At 41.4% G+C, this 19,838-nt stretch overlaps 1 protein-coding gene across 5 annotated transcripts in view; it reads left to right on the top strand.

Annotated features, from left to right (window-relative positions):
• LOC147025269 (interleukin-6 receptor subunit beta-like) overlaps positions 1–19,838 on the top strand; it is a 46,969-nt gene that overhangs the window by 2,699 nt on the left and 24,432 nt on the right. Inside the window, exons 2-6 of one of the 5 annotated variants that reach the window (XM_085886088.1) lie at positions 1,570–1,810; positions 10,878–10,980; positions 11,074–11,373; positions 11,704–11,830; positions 19,487–19,644. In XM_085886088.1, the coding sequence (XP_085742214.1) occupies positions 10,896–10,980; positions 11,074–11,373; positions 11,704–11,830; positions 19,487–19,644 (670 nt within the window). In that variant the 5' untranslated portion in view covers positions 1,570–1,810; positions 10,878–10,895. Of the gene's footprint in view, positions 1–1,504; positions 1,811–10,863; positions 10,981–11,073; positions 11,374–11,703; positions 11,831–19,486; positions 19,645–19,838 lie in introns of those variants that run through there. The other 4 variants (XM_085886089.1, XM_085886090.1, XM_085886087.1 and 1 more) reach the window with 4 other exon arrangements.

Genomic DNA, 19,838 nt, shown 5'->3' with positions numbered 1-19,838 from the left:
GTCGACAGAGCCGATTCTAATGAAACCGTCACAGCTACACCGCAACGTACGCTTTTTAACCCCGTAAAGCAAAATTTCAACGATCTTGAACACACAAGCAAAAGATGTTGATTCATCTATCTATAATTACAGCAATGTGTGTGTCTGTGTGTGTCTGTGTGTCTGTGTGTGTGTCTGTGTCTGTCTATAATATAATATAATTAATAGGCTGCCGCTCAACGATTTAAATCATAACCGCACTAGAAATCGAAGTGTCAACATTACTGTCATGCCGAAGAAAAGAAAAAAAAAAAACAGGGAGTCTGGAACACTGACGCTAACCATAACCTCAACGTGTTTCGTCTTATGAGTAACTTACAAGTAACATGTGTCGACGTGTGTCAACGATCGCGTAACGTGCCTACAACTTATGGCCAGCGTATACGGAACGTGTGTCATACGCTGAGTACGTCGAAAAATTTTCAACATGCTGAAAATTTGTCGACGTACTCGGCGTACTACGACGTATACCAGCGTGCTTCAGTGTGCTTCAGCATGCTATTAACGTATACAAAACTTACCCATAACGTATTCGACGTGTGCCAGGGTATTCAGCAAATTTTTCATACGTCGGCATACACTGACTAAAACGTCAAGGTGTGACAGCGGCTTGACACTTTGATGTCTAGTGCGGTTATGATTTGAATCGTCGAGCCGCAGCCTATTAATAGCCTACGCCATGTGATCGTCGTCGATACGCTGCCACGCGCTATGCATAAGTTAGACTATCGTTGGGCATAGGTTGTGAACGCTGACAACACGCTCAGCATTCGTTGATATAAGTTATCTATATGTTATCGAAACGTTCTGTGTACGTTACTAATACGTTATGCGTACGTCCAACTCGTTATGAATACGTCCAAAACTGTAAAAAAAAAACCAAAAAAAAATCAATAGTTCAGCGTACGCCAGCGTTTTACATACATTTTGATACCTTGCCATACGCTGGCTAAAACGTCAAGGTGTGACAGGGCCCTTATCAATTCAACTATTCATCAGACATAGTTTGAAAAACAGGTTTTTGATCAATAATAATCTTTTTGTTGAGGTTTGTTTTCAATTGTGTCTAAAACTAGTAATGATATCCTACATTGCAGCTGATATGGTGATTAATATTATGAACACCAGGAGGATATGGTAGTTCAAAGAAATAACCAGCCAGCCATTGCGAGTGAATTTGGCTTCGAGGGCAGTGAAGTGAATGAATTGGGCTATAACTTGTTTCTGTAAATAATAACAATGATCCTGAAAAATTGGAGATGGAAATATATGATGGGTTTGAATAAAAATGATTGTGTGCATAGATGGTGATTTTGAAGGGATTGGGACAGTTGTTGGTCGTGGTACCGAAAAGGTGGAAAGAGCTCAGAAAAAGCAGTTTTAGACAAACAATGTTATAAGAAGAGGAACAGGATGTGGAAAAGGGAGGCGTGGTAATGTATTAGTCTGTTTGTTCCTCCCATGCACTCCACGTCTCCCTGTTCTTTCCATATCGTGCTTTATTCACTCTGTTTGTTTTTTCTGCAGCAGGACACACAGACGGTTGGCTGGTTAACTGCGAATCTCAGTCCGAAATCTCGGAACAGTTTTACTTCGACAGACAAGCAGGCATAGGAATATATGGGCAAGTCTTTTGGAAAGGATCGTCATAAATGGCTTGGTTTGATACGACTCTGTGTTTGAGAACAGCAGTCATGTTACAGCCATTGAAACAACAATAGCAGATTATTCTATCAAGTCACAAGTGACTTGGTGAAGCTTCCAAGCACCTGTAAGTGTTGATTTATTTGATTGACTATTTCTGCACCTGTTCGTGTATATCTCTTATCTACAGAGTAGCATTCATCTAGCTCAACTTTTGAACAGGGTTTGCTGTTGACAATGTCTTATTATACTTTTCTGCCATGGCAATTATTTACCAATGATGAATATGCTACAATGGTATCTCACTATGATTAGATAAATGGCATTGTACGGATGAAATTATATTCCTGTCTTGTACTCTTGGTCCTCTCAACAGGTCACATTCATTCTTTATTCTGCTTATTGTAGAGATCCAGAGATACAGTCTTTATACGCACCACCATTTCTTGTTCCTCTTTTCCCATGCCTGTGATTTAACATTCCAATTCAATTCCTCTTTCTAATCCTTAATGTGTATATATATATATATATATATATATATATATATATATATATATATATATATATATATATATATATATATATATATATATATATATATATATATATATATATATATATATATACATATATATATATATATATATATATATATATATATATATATATTCGTGTTGATTTTTTTATCACACAAACTTGGGATTATTATTTCTCCCTTCATCAATATTATCTGTGCATGAGTCTATCAGTGTCTGTCCGTGTGTTTCATGTCTGTCCATTACTGCGTAATATTGCACCATTCTCATTACGTTAGCTTCCCTTCCTCGACATATATTTCAGAAGATCAATCAATGACTATTTTTTAATGATTATCTGAATAATAACAATGTTGAACATTTCATTCGACTGTCATATAGAATTCTGTACTCGTAGTATCTTGTACTTGCTTAGGCCTGGTGTTGGCTTAGTGGTTAGGGTGGTGGCTCAGGATCCTCGGGGTCCTGAGTTCGAGCCCCGCTGGCCACTGAATTAACATCGGGGGGGGGGGGGGTTGACTCAGCCTGTCATTCTTCCGAGGTCGGCGAAATGAGCACTAGTATACTGGTAATTATTCCTGTGTGTCGAAGACGACTAAAGGGTTGGTGTCAGGAAGGGCATACGGCCGTAAATACATTGCCACAAGAAAGGGTACCATGATTGGAGCCCGCAAAAAAAGCTGACGCTGGCTCAGGGAAAAAGGCTTTAAAATGGTGTGATGATGAGTATCTTGTACTTGCTTCCTGTGTTTAAGAGTTATCTTCTGCTTCTTCTTCTTCTTTTAACGGCCACCATTATCCCACCTTTCTTGTGGGATCAGCCAGCGGAAGCTTGGGCCGAGTCTTCACGAACCGGCTGGCCAGGCCTGACGTTCGACGAGTTAGGGCAGGAATTTGGAATTTGGCCATGGTTCCAGCCATAACTCGCCTACTCTTTGCGAAGGACACCATGGGATCTTCAACGTCCACCAAGGAATGCTGGCAGACAGGACACCCATTTAACGTCCACCAGAGGATTATGACGCACACATTGATAAATCACCCTGCCTGTGAAACACCAGGCTGACAGTTTATAGCTGGGTTGGGAATCAAACCCAGGCTAAGTTGGACAGCTTAGAAACGAATGTGCGTACCTCTCGGCCATCCTGCCAGCCTTCTGTGTTTAAGTGATAAGACTGGTAAACCACAATGTGTGGTTTGTCCTCGCACACACACATCCGCATCCTCAACTCTCCAAAAGCCTTTCGCAAGACAAACTCCCCTGATGTGTCTGTTTACTGTCCTTTGGGGTGAGTGTGAGATTATTGCCTGTCGTCAGGTTTGTATAGCTCAAGTTGGAGCTTGAATAAAATTGGGGGTAGACTGTTTATTATTTGGTCTCTGGATTCAAGGTAGTACAAGGTAAAATGTGGTCTGGATTAAATGTAGTTTGAGATAAAACATGGCTCCAGAAAAATTGAGCGACATTCTATGATTGTATCAACTACTTATATTCCCGACACTTAACTTACTTCTCTTTGGGGGCAAGTGAGTTCAATGAAGGTGATAAAGAGAGGATGTTCTTGTCATCTTTAGCAAACTTTTTGTGACCTCGAAACAACAGCATCATTGCTTTATTCTTGTAATCATGGAATCTCTCAAAATTATCGATCCTTTATTAATATCACCCCTCAGAGATTGCAAGACTATTGTAACACGTGTCTATCTGTCTGTCTGTCTCTGTCTGGTATGTGTCCATGTCTATGTAGTTTCACTTTAAAAAATTGTCTGCCTGCAACCCCTTGTCGGATTGATGTGAAACTTTGAAATAGAAGAGACTCCTCATGGAGAATATTTTATTAATAACTCTGGCATAATAGGTCACGTGGTATGGCAGCCATATTGGATTAAAGGAAAACATTTTGCACATCTCCAAAATAGCTCAACGAAAAAAAAATTGAAACTTGACATATGTCATCACCCTAACCCATCACCCATGGGATATATAGGGTGATAATGATGATGTCATCAGTGAAATGGTATTCCAGCCAGAATTGGTTGAATGGAAATTCTCATCCAAAAAATCTGAAACTTATCTCTGACCTAAAGTGAGTGAAGAATTAATATTATTTTGTCATCGATCACGTGTTCTGGTGGCCAAATTGGATTGAAAATAAAAATGTAAAAAAATGTTCTCCAGAACCACTTAACAGATCGATGCAAAACTTCATACACCTGATCGACGAGCCATGGGGGATATCGTTTGAAATTTCTTTCATATTCATTGATGCAATTTAGCCTTGATGTCCACAAAAGTGGTTGTTAAATATGCTAATGATCAACAAATAAAGCTACTAGGTAATGGCAGTGTGTGACAGATTAGGGTGCATGGATGATACAGGTATGTGGGCCATCGTAGTGTGTTCAGTTAACTATGGTATTTTTGTTCAGAATGAGTGCACGAGGTGAGACTATGCGCAATACCAAATGCCATTTGATTTAGTATTTTTTTCTTCTTCATTTATCCGACTATTATTTCTGCAAGGTTCTTTGCATAAACAGACGAAGTGTCAAACATATTTCAAATAAGTGCAGTATAATGGTAAATACTTTATGCTTTTGCTCCTCCATGTGCCATGACTTTTGTTACACTAAATAAATAAGTAAAAACAAGCTGAAATTGTGATACGAGGATATTCAGGAACATTCATGCAGGAGATGATTACACTGAACAACAAAAATTTTTTACTGGAGATGTGTAAAGTGATTTAGACTAATTTGGGTACGCTGATTTCAAAAATCATAACCGTTTTGCTGTATCACGTCAGGATTTTCAGTAACAGAAATATTCCCATTGCCTAGAAGTCAGGATTTCAATGAAATTTACAAAAATTCATTTATTCATTTCATCATGAATGCTTCAAAATTATAGAAATTACAGAAAAACTCCACTAGAATGTAATTAAAATGCTTTAGGCATTTGGCTTTGCGTTTGTGCTGCTCTGTGTCAGTTTCACGATGCAGGAACCAGCAGAAATCGCCCATCATGTTCGGGTTGTGCCGCCCTTGGTAACGCGTCTCCATGAGTGAAATCTCTTGGTGGAATCGCTCGCCGTGCTCGTCCGAGACTGCTCCCAAGTTGTCAGGGAAGAAGTTCAGGTGCTGGTGTAGGAAATGGATTTTCAGGGACATCCTGGAGCCAAGTTTCCTGAAGGACTCCAGCAGCTGCTGCACTATTTCTTCATAGTTGTCCGCGCGCTCGTTCCCCAAGAAGTTGTCCGTCACAGCTTTGAAGCTCCTCCACGCTGCCAGCTCTTTGGGGTTTAGAGTTGTCGGAAAAGTTTCGTCCTTCATAATCTGTTGGATTTGCGGTCCAACAAAGACACCAGCCTTGATCTTGGCCTCCGACAAGGTGTTGCCAACCTTTTCCTTGAGGTATAAAAACCCACGCCCATTCAGATCCATTGCCCGTACAAAACTTTTCATCAAGCCGAGCTTTATGTGGAGTGGTGGAAGGAAAACCTTGGCTGGGTCGACAAGGGCGACATGCTTCACGTTGTGTCGACCAGGTACATGCTCTTTTCGCTCTTCCCAATCTTTCTTCGTCCAGTGATTCTTGTCGTCTCTGCTATCCCAGAGACAAAGGAAGCACATGTATTTCGTGTAGTCTGACTGCAGCCCTAACAACAGCGCCACCACTTTCAAGTCTCCGCAGATGTGCCAGTTGAAGTCATTGTACTTGATGGAATCAAGCAGCTGCCGCATAGTCTCATAGGTCTCTGTCATGCCGAACGCGTGAGCCAGTGGGACTGATGGTTTCTCGTTGCCATTGTGGAGCAAAACAGCCTTCAAGCTGTTCTTCCCCGAGTCGATGAAGAGGCGCCAGTCTGCAGGATCGTGATCACACCCAAGTTCTTTCAACAGACCGTTGATGTCACTGCAGAATGTCATCGTGTCTTCCATCTCAAAGAACTCAGCCATGTCTCTGTGACGTGCTCTGAACAAGGATATCTTGGTGTTAGGTTCAAGTAGATTCCACTGCTGCAGCCTTGATCCAAGCAGCTCTGCCTTCGCCTTTGACAGCGAGAGATCTCTTACAAGATCATTTAAGTCTCCCTGGTTCAGAAGGTGTGATTCTTGAGTGTCGGGTTCCAAGGTTCATCATCACCATCCTCTTCACCACTGCTTACAGCTATGTTCTGATCAGCTGGAGGTGTTGGAACGGGGTTCTCGTCATCATGAGGCACAGGTTTACGAGCAGAGACGCAGTCAGCGTACTTGATGTGACCTTTATTCTTCTTGTTGAAGCCGGCGATGCTTGTGCAGCAGAAATAACAATCATCATGATGATTCTGCGGCTCACGCCATATCATGGGCACCGCAAATGGCATGCTCGCGCGCTTGCCCACCAACCACTGAGTCAAGGTTGTGTGACAGCTTGTGCAGCAGATGTGTGGTGCCCAGCTCTGTTCTTGGTCCCCCACCTTACACCCGAAGTAGTGAAAGTAGGCGGCCTTCATTTTCACTGCTGTAGATATACTTCGCTGTTGATCTTTTTTGGTATACCGACCACAGACATAACAGAAGTTGTCAGGATGATTGGTACAGGAACGCCTACTCATCTTTATCTGAAAGAAAGAAATATAACACAAGTTAACAACAATTGTACGAAATAGACATGTCAAAGACATATGTAAATTTCATTGAAATCCTGACTTCTAGGCAATGGGAATATTTCTGTTCCTGAAAATCCTGACGTGATACAGCAAAACGGTTATGATTTTTGAAATCAGCGTACCCAAATTAGTCTTAATCACTTCACACATCTCCAGTAAAAAAAAATTTTTGAAATTTGTTGTTCAGTGTTATTTGGCCAATCGTGCTGGTGTCACATCAACTCTATATTAATTGAATATTTCTATTTATCGACTTGATTCCATTTAGGTGGTTTGGGGACAAGACAGTAGGGTAGACACAGGGGTGATGTTTTTTTTCAACATAAAATATATTTTTAATGTCCTTTTTTGGGTGGGGGGGTGGGGGAGTGGAGGGGGAGACGATTGTCAGGTGGGGAATGAACAAACCACCGACAAACAATCACTTTTTGATGAGAACCTCACACGAACATCACAATCACTACACTTGTATACCATCACCCATCCATACCCAAGCTACCTACAAGCCCTGCCGATATCCAATGTACTCCTCCTCTATCCCCAATGCTTCTAGGTCCCCACCAAACCCAATTTAAATTCCATCTACTGTTTCTTCTGCCACTACATTTCCAGGGAGAACATTCCATGCATGAACAATTCTCTGAGTGAAAGAGCCCTGCCTTACTAATGTCATATCTTCCTCGTCTCTACTCCAAGATCTTTGTCTGTCCTTTCTGCTGATAAACTCGTCTGCACTTATTTTGTCTGTACAGTACCCTTCATTATCTTAAAAATCTCTATCAGATCCCCTTGTAATCACATCCTGTCTAATGTATAAAGTTGTGTCTCCTTCAGTCGCTCCTCGTAGCTAAGACGAGCTAGCCTCGGAATCAATCTAGTAGCCCTACACTAAACCTTCTCCATGGCAGCGATATCTTTCCTCAGATGTGATGACCAAAACTGAACAAAATATCCAAAGCCTCACCATATTCCTACACTGTAAAGTATTAACATGACCTCTTTTGATTTACAATTTATCCCCCTGTGAAATGCAACGTAAACCCACACTAGCTTTATCTATCGCTGCCAAGCACTGTGTTGTCTGCTCCCACCCTCCACCCCTCCCCCTCACACACACACACACATACAAACAATAATTTTGCACTTTTGCTTTGGTCATCTTTTAAATCTTTGATAATCAGACTTGATTGGCTCAACTTTATAATAATAGCATGCAAGATTTTTGATACACCTCACTGTCTTCAATCATAGAGAGAAGTTGCAATTCTGTCATGATAGTTTAGCCTGGGTTTGAATCTCATCCCAACTATAAACTGTCACCCTGGTGTTTCGCATGGAGGGTTATACATCAATGTGTGCCATCCCTCAGATGGACATTAAACTTAGTGTCCAATATGGTGGCATTAGTTGGTGGATCTTAAAGATCTCACGGTGTCTTTCACAAAGAGGAGGTGAGATTTTTTTTTGATGTGATTTCTCAAAACAAAATTCCACTGATAGAAGGGCTTTCTTTGAGTTGGTATAATAAGGTAATGCAGCCATTTGCCAAAAAGTGAAGGAGCCAGTCTCAACGCAGAGGGGGTTTTTTGCCAAAAACGTTGTTCTCAAAATAATAGGGAGATTTGGGAGTGTTGATTAATCGAAAACTCACACACAGTGAAACAAAATTGAGGAAAGCTGTTAAGTCATAAGATCTTTATTTTTCTTATTATCTGTCTCTCGTTTTATTTTCTTTTATTCCTGTTTCTGTTGAAACACAAAAGAGGATTCCAAAAGAAACTAAAATGACAAACACTTGATGAATGCCTCTATTTTTATTCTTATTGGTTCACGAGTCAGTAAGTGACCACTATATTCGTTATTGGTGTCTGTCTGTCTGTCTGTCTGTCTGTCTGTCCCGAGCATAGCTCCGTGGATTTTGATCCGATCCTGATAAAATTTTGGTGGGAGGTTTATATCATGATCTAGTTGTGTTTTCCTGAGAATGGGCGTGGTGCGCCCATTATGGGCGGAGCCACGCCCAAAAAACATGTGTTTTAAGGGGGTAGCCGATTTCAACTTACATCTTCTCCGAGGGGATTTGTCGAATCTGGCAGGGGTTTCAGTATTTGGTTAGCCCAATGGCACCTGCATAGCCCCATGGAGCTCGATTTTTTTCATTTTCATCCCAAGGGCAAGGTGGCAAGGTCACAAACTTAGAAAATTGCGAATTTTGACATAAAAATCATATGACCGCCCAAACTTTGAGAGCTAGGATGACAATATTTTTTATGCATAATCTTGAGGTCATTCCCCACCTAAAGTCTTGAAATCATTTTGCTCTATCTTGAACACCTTGCCCATGGCGCCCCCTTCAAGTTTGTTTTTACGCTGATTTCATCAAAGTATGGATAATCCGAGGAATGCGAAATGCCATATAGCCTATATGACGTTATATTGTTCCTGGAATGTTCCAGAGGGACGTTATATTATATTGTTCCTTGAATGTTCCAGAGGAAGTTTTGCACCGAAGGTCATAATCCTTGACCTTTAACCTTTAAAGTTCACAAAGGTCAAATTTTCAAAGTTGTGGGAATCAAACCGGGTTTTCGACCTTCTTTGATGAACTAACTCCAATAAGCTATAGCACGTATCCTGTTTCCTTATTTTAATGTCCACAACATTGTTTTGTGACCTTTAAAGGTTATGCAAAGGTCAAATTTTGAAAGTTGTGGAACGAAACCGGGTTTTCGACATTTTGCAGCTAATAACCTGTCACTCGTACCACATCATGTTGATCATTTTTATAACTTGGTCAAAAATTATCACATTGTCACATCCTTAACTTCTGAAACAATCTACATCATCAAATACCGCTCGTGAACCATTGCCGTCTCCAGACTTGTTATTATTATTATTATTATTATTATTAGTATTATTATTATTATTTTTCGCTTCTGTGGATCACATTCTAAAACACTATCATCATGATCATCGTGTACCATGCTTTTATGCAGATTGTTGCTACTGCCTTAGCAGTTACGAGCCTACAATCCTGGTTGGGTTGCCACTCCGACTCAGGAAGTCAGGGAAGGAATTTGTACTTTGTTCATGGTGCCGGCGATAGCTCACCTACTCTTTGAAAAGGACACTGAGATATTTAATGTCCACCAACTCATACCGGCAGACAGGATGCATAATTTAACATCCATCCAAGGGACGGCACACACATTGATGAATCACCCTGCCCGTAAAACAAGTGGATGACAGTTTATAGCTGGGCTGATATTCAAACCCAGACTAGACAGCTCAGTAGCGAGATTTAAGTCTTGAGACAATAAAGATGGATTGGAAGTGATGGCTTGTTGATTATTGGAAGTTACATTTATGTCAAAGTTTCCATTTACTGCACTACTTGCTCACCAGCCATGGATGGATCCCATGTGACATACACTTGATGGTGAAGTGAGCCCAAGGTGACTCTTGGGTGAAACCCCATCCACATTATGGCGAATTACCTGTGATTTACATGGATGAATCACCTCGGTCTAAAGCCAGCTGAAAAGTGCATTTAAATCTCCTGAAGTCCTTGCCCTGCATACATCCCCATAATAAGACACATAATAGGTGATGGACTTCATAAAAATCAATTTTACTATTTGAGTGGTGTCCTGAAAAAAACACTTGATAACCCATAATTTCAGATATTTTAAGAGTAACCGATTCTAGCTTCACTGAGAAACATTGTAAAACCCTTTTTGTTCATGCAATGTCAATATCTTGCTGCACCGTATATGTCACAATGATGTTTTCAAAGGATGAATTCTGCAATGACATTCCAAAGAGAAAACCACCTTTTGGAAAACACAATGCCAGTGAGCTGCTAGGTATATTATATCTAGGACATGGTTTATTAATGAAAGCAGAATCAAAGAAATTGATGGATATTTGTGAGATTTGGATGATCTATGAACAAACGGTCACCAAATACAGTAAATATGCAATGACAGTGTTCCGTGCGTAGGACTTTGCAACTTTTGAGATGAATTCAACCGGGATGAGTCAAACAGTGGCCATCCTCTGGCTCCTGTTCTTCTTCTTCGCCTTTGTTCCATCTCTATACTCGGGCAAGTGATTAATTGATCATTTTATTCTACAGTAAAAGCATCTATTTGCAGGTGTGGAACAAAGTCTGATAAATAGTCATGTTTATCTTTCAGGCCAACAATTTGGAAATATAACCTTGCAGTCCGGCTCTGTACTTCTGGTAGGTTCGGATTTAAATGCCACATGCAGAATGGGCAGCAGTTTTCCTTCACGTTGCTCAAACAATGACCTGACTTGGGTTTTAAATGACAAAGTGCTGAACAACTACAGCGTTAAAAGATCAGACGTCAAGGAGTTGGGTTTGATGTTGCCTGGACCCCACGTTCCCAAGGGGAGATTTCTCCTCAAGTGCAAGTTATACTGCACATACGTTGGATCGAAGGTGTTGCATGGAAAAACGATTGACGTTGGATGTGAGTTTCTCCGACTTTCCGTGTGTGTGTGAACTTTCTTTTCCATGGTGTCCTCACGTTGCGAGGCTTCCACTCTCATTTAGCATTTTATGCAACTACCATACCCCAAAAAGATAAAGTTTCTCCAGTCAATTGTTACACACCAAATATTATATTTGGCCAACATATATGGCTGATGTCATCAGTTATTTTTGTTACTGCCACTGTATTTGGCACTTCCTGGGGGTTTGGGCATGTACCTATGTGGTAAATTGATGGTGGTTTCATGAGGATATTGGTGGTGGAATATAATTGGTTAACTCTGTTCTAAGCAATTCTCATCCTTTCCAGATCCCCCTGATATTCCACAGAATCTGAGTTGTGTGTTGCATATTTCGGGTGATGAAATGGAGTGCCATTGGAATAAAGGAAGGCCGCCGTTCATCTCAACCGTTTTTATCCTACATGCAGCTCGAAAGTAAGTAGTAGTCAATAGAACGACCGACAGTGTGAAGTAAACAATGGGATTCACAAAATGGTGTGGAGGAAGATTATGTGAAATTGGATACGCCTGAGGATCCACTGTGATGTACCATAAGTCCTAATTCAATAATGAAGGCACCACCAACTATTATGGGTTCCCACTAGGCAAGGAAAAACTCTGACATTTCGACCGTCGAGTGCCCTTCCTCTAGACAGTACGACATTTCATGCCAGGTGTTATCTATCCTCCCAAAGGGGAAGGCATAACATGACTACAGTATGCATATCGTAGTGAGACCTAACATCGTTCTCGTCATTGTCTTGCATGTACCTTTGGGTATTGTCATGCATGTGTATGGGTGGACTTAGCCTTTTTAAATATAGAAGAGGTCACATCATTAAAACAAACACGAAACTGTATTAATGTACATTCTACCATGATATGGTACAACATGAACCTGCACCTGCTACACTATGGACTGGACTGCATGATTTCCAGATTTTTATCCAATTGATCATGCTTGGAGCATTTTAGGGTTGGCATGGTTGTGGTTGCCAAGTCCACCCATAGTCTTTTAATCAACCAAATGGAAGTACCCAAAAAGAATGGAAGTGGCCTTCTTGTAAAATCCCACAAGGAGAGCTTGATAATTGAATTTAGTTTATGACAAGACTTGTACAAGCTTCTTTTGGGGTCAATATTTGGTCACCTACAGTCGTGGCCAAAAATATTGGCACCCTTTCACTTTTTTCAAATAAAGCACGATTTCTTCCAGAATATTGTCGAAATTATAAAATATTTTGGTGTCCACATATGTATTTGTTTGGTTTGGTGTAAAACAAAACAAACAAATATGAAATAATTACGAAATCTTAGCTTCTTCCACACAGAAATCCCAAAATGGCCTAGACAATATTTTTGGCACCTTTTAGAAGTGAGAAATAACAGATTTCAAGCAGGTGATTCTCCTTTACTTTGGAATTGAACTCACCTGTGGTGAGTTGCAGGTGCCTGCAATATAAAAATCACTCATTCAACCAGTTTGAATAACTAAAAGGAGTCATTCTGCTGCTTTGTGTCACTGTGTGGACCACAATGAGCATGGAGAAAAGAAAGAAAACCAGAGAATTGTCTGAGGAGGTCAGACACAAGATTGTAGTAAAGCATGGACAATCTCAAGGTTACAAGTCCATCTCCACAGACCTTGTTGATGTTCCACTGTATGCAATGTTATCAGGAAGTTTAAGGTCCATGGTACTGTAGCCAACCTCCCTGAACGTGGCAGCAAGAGAAAACTTGATCAAAGCTTGTAGTGAAGGATTGTTCAAATGGTGGAGAAAGCACCAGGATAAACTGCCAAACAGATTCAAGCTGACCTTCAGACACAAGGTACGACAGTTTAAAATCACACCATCCGTCGCCAACTCAATGAAAGGGGGTTCTATGGTAGGAGACCCAGGAGGACCCCACTGCTGAGAGAGAAAGAAACATAAGAAAGACCGAATGGAATTTACCAAAACACACTTGAACAAGCCAAAATTCTTCTGGGAAATGTCCTGTGGACAGATGAGTCCAAATTAGACCTTTTTGGTCAAGCACATCATCTCTCTATGTTTACAGAAAACAAAATGAACCCTTCAAAGAAAAGAACACCTCCCCTACAGTCAAACATGGAGGAGTTTCAGTGATGTTTTGGGGTTCCTGTGCTGCCTTGAATGTGTGCATAGCATCATGAAATCAGGAGATTACCAAGGCATTTTGGAACGCAATGTTCCACCCAGTGTCAGAAAGCTAGGTTTCTGTCGAAGGTCATGGGTCTTGCAGCAGGACAATGACCCCAAACTCACTTCAAAAAGCACCCAGGAATGGTTCAAGACAAAACAATGGACTGTTCTGAAGTGCCCAGCAATGAGTCCAGATCTAAGTCATCATTGAACACCTGTAGAGAGATCTGAAAAAAGCAGTTGGGAGAAGGCACCCTTCAAATATTGGAGAACTGGAGCAGTTTGCTCAAGAATAGTGGGACAAACTGCCAGTGGAGAGGTGTAAGAAGCTCATTCATGGCTGTCGGAAGTGCTTGACTGCAATTATTTTGTCTAAAGGCTTCCAAATATTAAGTTTGGATTAATATTATTAATATTAATTTGTGCTTCCAAATATTAAGTCGAGGGTGTCAAAGATTTGGTCAATGCCATTTCTTTTTATTTTATGATTTCAAAGGATATATTAAGCTCTGAATAAAAACCAAAGGTTCTGTAATATTAACAGTGAAATCAAGAATTGTGGAGATCAAATACTTTTGTCAATTTCAACTTGTTTTTCAAGAAAAATTGAGTTATTTGAAAAAAATGCAAGGGTACCAATATTTTTGGCCACGACGGTATGTTATTGAAACCATTTCTGCCAATGTAACCCTGTTTGGGATCATTTGTAGACTGGCGTCTTTGACAATTTGCACTTTCTTTTCAGATAGCCATGTTGTTTGTACATCAGTTAATTTTTATCTCCAGTGACATCATGGTTATTATTTAGTTATTGGGTGTACCGATTAATGCACTGGTCCTCTTCAACGGAGATTTGAACATGTTTGAACATTAAAAGAAAAAAAAGACAATGCAAGGCTTAACTTTTGTTGCTTAATTAATTTTTGTGAGAAGTATATATTACGTTGGTGGGAACATGGTGGCCTTGAGCTGGAAGGATATTTTGCAACTTCTTCTTTTAAAAGCGACGTTTGGTCTTATTCTTGTTTCTGCTTATTCTCAAAATCAGAAAACTAACGGTTCAAATAATTGTTATTTTCTTGTGCAAGTAATTGTTCAAGTAATTGTTATTTTTCAAAAAGTTACCTCGGAAGGATGGCAGGTTGAGTCAACCCCACCTGGTGTTAATTGAGCGGCCAATGGGACTCAAACTCAGGACCCTAAGATCCCAAGCCAGCCACCCTAACCACAAAACCCACACCAAGCTTCATTGATATCTCCAAGGAGACAAATTCCCAAGGATTGTCACTCCCACAGGAGAGACAAGTTGATGGACTATCTTACAGAAGTTTAAATTGTTCCTTGCTACTCCTGCCTTGTTCTACCTCGACACTCTCCCCTAACCACCGCATATCGCACATGTTCCTTTGGAAACCCTCACCTGCTCTCCTTTCCAAGTCCAGGCTGGTTTAACAAACTGTATTCATTCTTCCCCTTATTAGATTGATTGTGGAATCATCTTTCTGTATCTGATGTCTGGTCATCTTCACTTCAGTTTTATATTTTCTGCAACTGGCCAAATGCCATCAGCAGACTTAGGCAAAAAACCTACTCTGCTGCTCCAGCACATCCTCTTTCTGCTCTGTCCACCTGAGCATTTGTCCTGGGAACGTAGATCCTCTTCCATCTGCTTGGAAGTCAGCCAACATCACCGCAGGACACAAACACACATGACCTGGGCCGATCACATCACCGCATTCAATGTGTGGCTCTCAACAGGATCGTTTTATCACCTCTCCCTGTAAAGGCTGGAGTGCTCCAAGACAATGCCATGGCCCAGTCCTAGATTCATTAATGATCTTTCTGATTCTCAGAAAAATCCCCTTTTATCTATTTGCTGATGACTCCACCCTCTGTTATGATATCACTCATCCTTCAACAGGCAGGCTGCAGCCTCTTCCCTCTCTCTGGACCTTGATATAACCACAAGCTGGATCAAACATTTGAGATAAGTCTTTCTTCCTGACAAATCTCATACTCTTACTCTTTATTTTTGAAAGGAGAGTCTAGCGAACCCTCCTATCTACTGTACTTTCTCAACAATCCTCTTAAATTATTTGAATCACTCAAACTTTTGGGCCTCACTTTCAACCATGATCTTTCTTGGGCAAACCACATATCGAAATTTGTGTCCAGAGCGAGTTGTTGACTGGGAGTCCTCTGTCATGCAAAGTCGTTCCTTGGCAAATCTGAACCGTTATTAACCTACACGGCCTTCAACCGCAGCTTGATGGAGTAGAACTTGACGCTGTGGAAATCAACGTCTTCAAGATCATTGGAATCTCCTGTGGTGAAGCCGAGTCTCTGGGCCTATCACTTTCACATCATAAACAGATCGATGGTCTCTCCATCTTCCACTGTCTCCTTTCTGGTCTTTCACACTCTGCCATTTCCGTGCTCTGTCCCATCCCCTCTCCCTTCCCCAGGTGTCTGAAGCATTCACACGATCTGCCAGTGACCCATTAACTCCCAAATTCCAGAATCACTACTCATCTCCACTCATTCCTTCTTATTTTTCCCCCATCTGTGGAACCAACTTCATCTGTCTGTGGAACATTCAATCCCGTTCTTCCATTCTTGGCTTCAAAACAGCTGTTCACCACCATCTCAGATCATGATCTTTTATACACCCATAAATCCTCCCCACACCCACTTCTCTCCGAGTTTCCAGTTTTTCCTTCCACTTGAGTGATTGTGATTGTGGCTGCATCCATCTTATTACCTCCACCACCGAAGGTGGACCGAGGTTATGTTTTCACACTTGTCTGTTTGTCTGTTTGCTTGTCTGTGAGCAAGATATCTCATAAAGTTACAAACGGATTCAGACAAAACTTGGTGGACAGGTTGGGTGTGCGTGACAAGGAAGAATTGATTTGATTTGGGTGAAGATCCGGATCTGGATCCAGCCTCCTCCTCCTCTTCCTTCATATGCAGCCCAAGGATGCGGGTAGCATCATTAGCTCAGGGCACGGCTGTACCGCTGATGCATTGCCCCTTTTTACCAGTACACTGATACTCCTTTTGCCATCTTCAGAATGATGACAGGCTGAGTCAACCCCACCTTGTGTTAATTCAATGAGTGACAGGATCTCAAACTCAGGACCCCAAGATCCCACACCAACCGCCCTAACCACAAAGCCAACACCAAACTTATCGGATCCAGTCTATCGGTGGGATACAAAATGTAAACTGTTCAGCCTGGCAGAGGTGTGCACCCGACTGAGTGCCGTATTACAAGGACATGAGCAAACCACTAATTTTACTTGAATTACAAGGACATAAGTAACCAATGGACAAACATCTGGTATAGTATATGGGTGGTTTCCCTGCATCTTGATCCAGAATTCAGATCGGAATACCACCAGGACAACCCTTAAAAACAACAACCAGGACAATCCTTAAGTCAGCAAGACACATAATTCTATCGTGCTGGCATCACAAAACTACTTGAACATTGGCAGAAACATGCGCACCACAGTGCATGTTGATTATGTTGAGGAATAAGTATGTCCCATGGTAGAATAAAAATTGATGTTAGTATCTGTCTTTGTTTCGTTTGAATATCTTTAGCTGTTTTGGAAAAAAAGAAGAGGAGGCATTACTTTTCAACACGTCCTCGTGTATTATAACTGCATAAAGCACATGAGTATATGCTACTACAACATATTGCATGACAATGTCGGTCTGTGCAGCACAGTGTAGGATCGTACAGTATAGTACAATTTTTTTTTATACATAGTCAAGACTCGTGGAATAGCTCACACTGAACGGATCAGGATGCAAAGGAACAGTAGAGAGAGTGGGGAAACACCAACAGCAGAGTGGAAGGTCGAGATAGAGGGAGACTTGGATGAACAAAGGGTGTGGGGAGGAATGGGGGGCAGGAGAGAATGCCTGGGGTGAACAAGATGATTAATGGAAAGGATGCATGGGGTGGACAAGATGATGTAGGTGGACAAGAAGATGCATGGGGTCAAGATGGATACAGAGGAACTTCAGGGAGGGAAAACTCGTAATTTGGATGGACGAGGAATTGGGGAGAGGATTGGGAGGGAAGGGGTGGGGGGGGTAAACAAGGGTATAAAAGATCATATTTTTAGACTGGGGACAATCAGAGGTGGTGGTCAATAGCTATCTTGAAGACTTGGGGGGGAAAAATGAGATTGAAGAGAATGTGGAAGTTGGTTCCACAGGTGGGAAAAAAGGAACAGTGGAGGTGAGCGGTGATCCTGAATTTAGGTAGTTTCACCAGAAGGGTGGACCGTGTGTGCCCTGCAGAAACTTCAGAGGAGGACAAAGCACAGAAAGAGTGGAGCATGCAAGACCAGAAAATAGGTGGGAGAAGACAGAGACCACCAACCTGTCAGTGATGGTGAAGTGACAGGCCACAGACTCGGCTTCATCGCGGTCTATTCCAATAATCTTGGAGGTCATGGTTTCCATGGCATCAAGCTGAGCAATATGTGAGGTAGTGTAGCCAGCTTTGGAGGGGAGAGCAGTCCTCCATCAAGCTGTGGATGAGGGCCTTGTATGTGGATAGAAGTTAAGCTGTGCCAAAGAAAGACTTTGTACGACAGAGGATGCTCAGTTGGCGGCTGGCTTTGGAGGCCAACTTTGAAATGTGGCTTGTCCAAGAAAGATCATGACTGATAGTGAGATACAGGAGTATGAATGACTGAACTTCCTCAAGAGGATTGTTAAGAAGGTAGATTATGGGGTTGCCAGATGGTCCTTTCAGAGAGAGAGAGAGAGAGAGAGAGAGAGTGGGTGTGAGATTTGTCAGGATTAAAAGACGTATTCCAAGTGTTTCACCAGCTTGTGATTTCATCAAAGTCTGAAGGAGAGGGAAGAGGCTGCAGTCTGCCTGTCTGAAGGATGAGGGATGTCACAACAGAGGGTGGAGTCATCAGCAAATAGATAAAGGGGATTTTCCAGAGAGTCAGAGCAATCATTGATGAAGATCAGGAATATGACTAGGCACAGAAGACTCTCTTGCGGCACTCCAGCCTTGACAGTGAGAGAAGATGAAAGGATTCCGTTGAGTGCCACACATTGGTCACAAAAGTCGAGGAAGTCAGTAAGCCATCTGTGGAGTTGGCATTGGATGCCATAGGCAGAGAGTTTGGAGAGCAAGGCAGGATGCAAGACTATCAAAACCACGAGATATGTCCAGAGAGACGGCGCTGATCTCATGACTGACATTGAGGGCCTCCATCCATTGTTGGGTGATTAGAAGCAGCATGTCCAAGATGGAGTGACTTGATCAGCATTGTGAACATAGTGCATCATAGAAAAGGTCAATGCAGCAAGGTCATAACATAGTACAACACAGAACAATTACAAATAGTGCAAGAGGCACAGGTTCATATCGTATCATGCACCCTAAAATGGCAGAGTGCAATTTAATAGTTTGGTGATCATGTGTTGATAATGCGACTTCTCCCTTTTATATTACTAAAGGTAAGTCAACCCGTACACATGCATGATGACACCCAATGTCACACGTAAGACAATGAGAACGACGTTAGGTTTCACGAAATGAAAATGTAAGTTACGTGATGTCTTACTTAGTCTTGGGGAGGATACATAACACCTCGCACGCAATGTCTGCGCAATCCCCCGATGATGAAGAGCCGTCGGTGATGTAAACATCAGAGCTGAGCCTTACATGCTGTGGAAATATAGTAGATCATGGTGCCATCATTTTTAATAGCATTTTCCAACGACATCCAGGTGTTTGTGAGTATGCTCGCAATAGATTTCATTTTTCTCGACTTGATTACTTTTGTGGCAAAGAAAGAAAATGCATCTTTCCGAAAAGAAAAAAAAATTGATGGAAATAAAGTGCAAGTCCTGTTCACGGTGTAACATTTTTTTTCATTATCAGGTCTGAAGTATTAAGAACATGCCAGGGGGAGGAACACTGCACCCTGAAGATGAAGGGTCACCCCGACATCATAAAACAACTGACTCTCTGGGTGGAAGCAAAGAATGATCTCGGCACTGTTTGCTCTGAAAACATCACCATTGACCCTTACAAAGCTGGTGTGGCACTTGAACATATCTGGACACTATAAACAGCACATATATATATATATATATATATATATATATATATATATATATATATATATATATATATATATATATATATATATATATATATATATATATAATATCCATCCATTCCATTGGGACCACACTGTGCAGAGCGTTGGTGCTGCCTAAGCAGTCTCCTT

Source organism: Eptatretus burgeri, chromosome 6, assembly GCF_056783735.1.
Source record: "Eptatretus burgeri isolate ZD-2024b chromosome 6, Ebu_testis_v1, whole genome shotgun sequence".
Lineage (NCBI taxonomy): Eukaryota > Metazoa > Chordata > Myxini > Myxiniformes > Myxinidae > Eptatretus > Eptatretus burgeri.
Note: the sequence above shows the minus strand (reverse complement) of the source record. Positions and strands in the feature narration are given on the sequence as shown.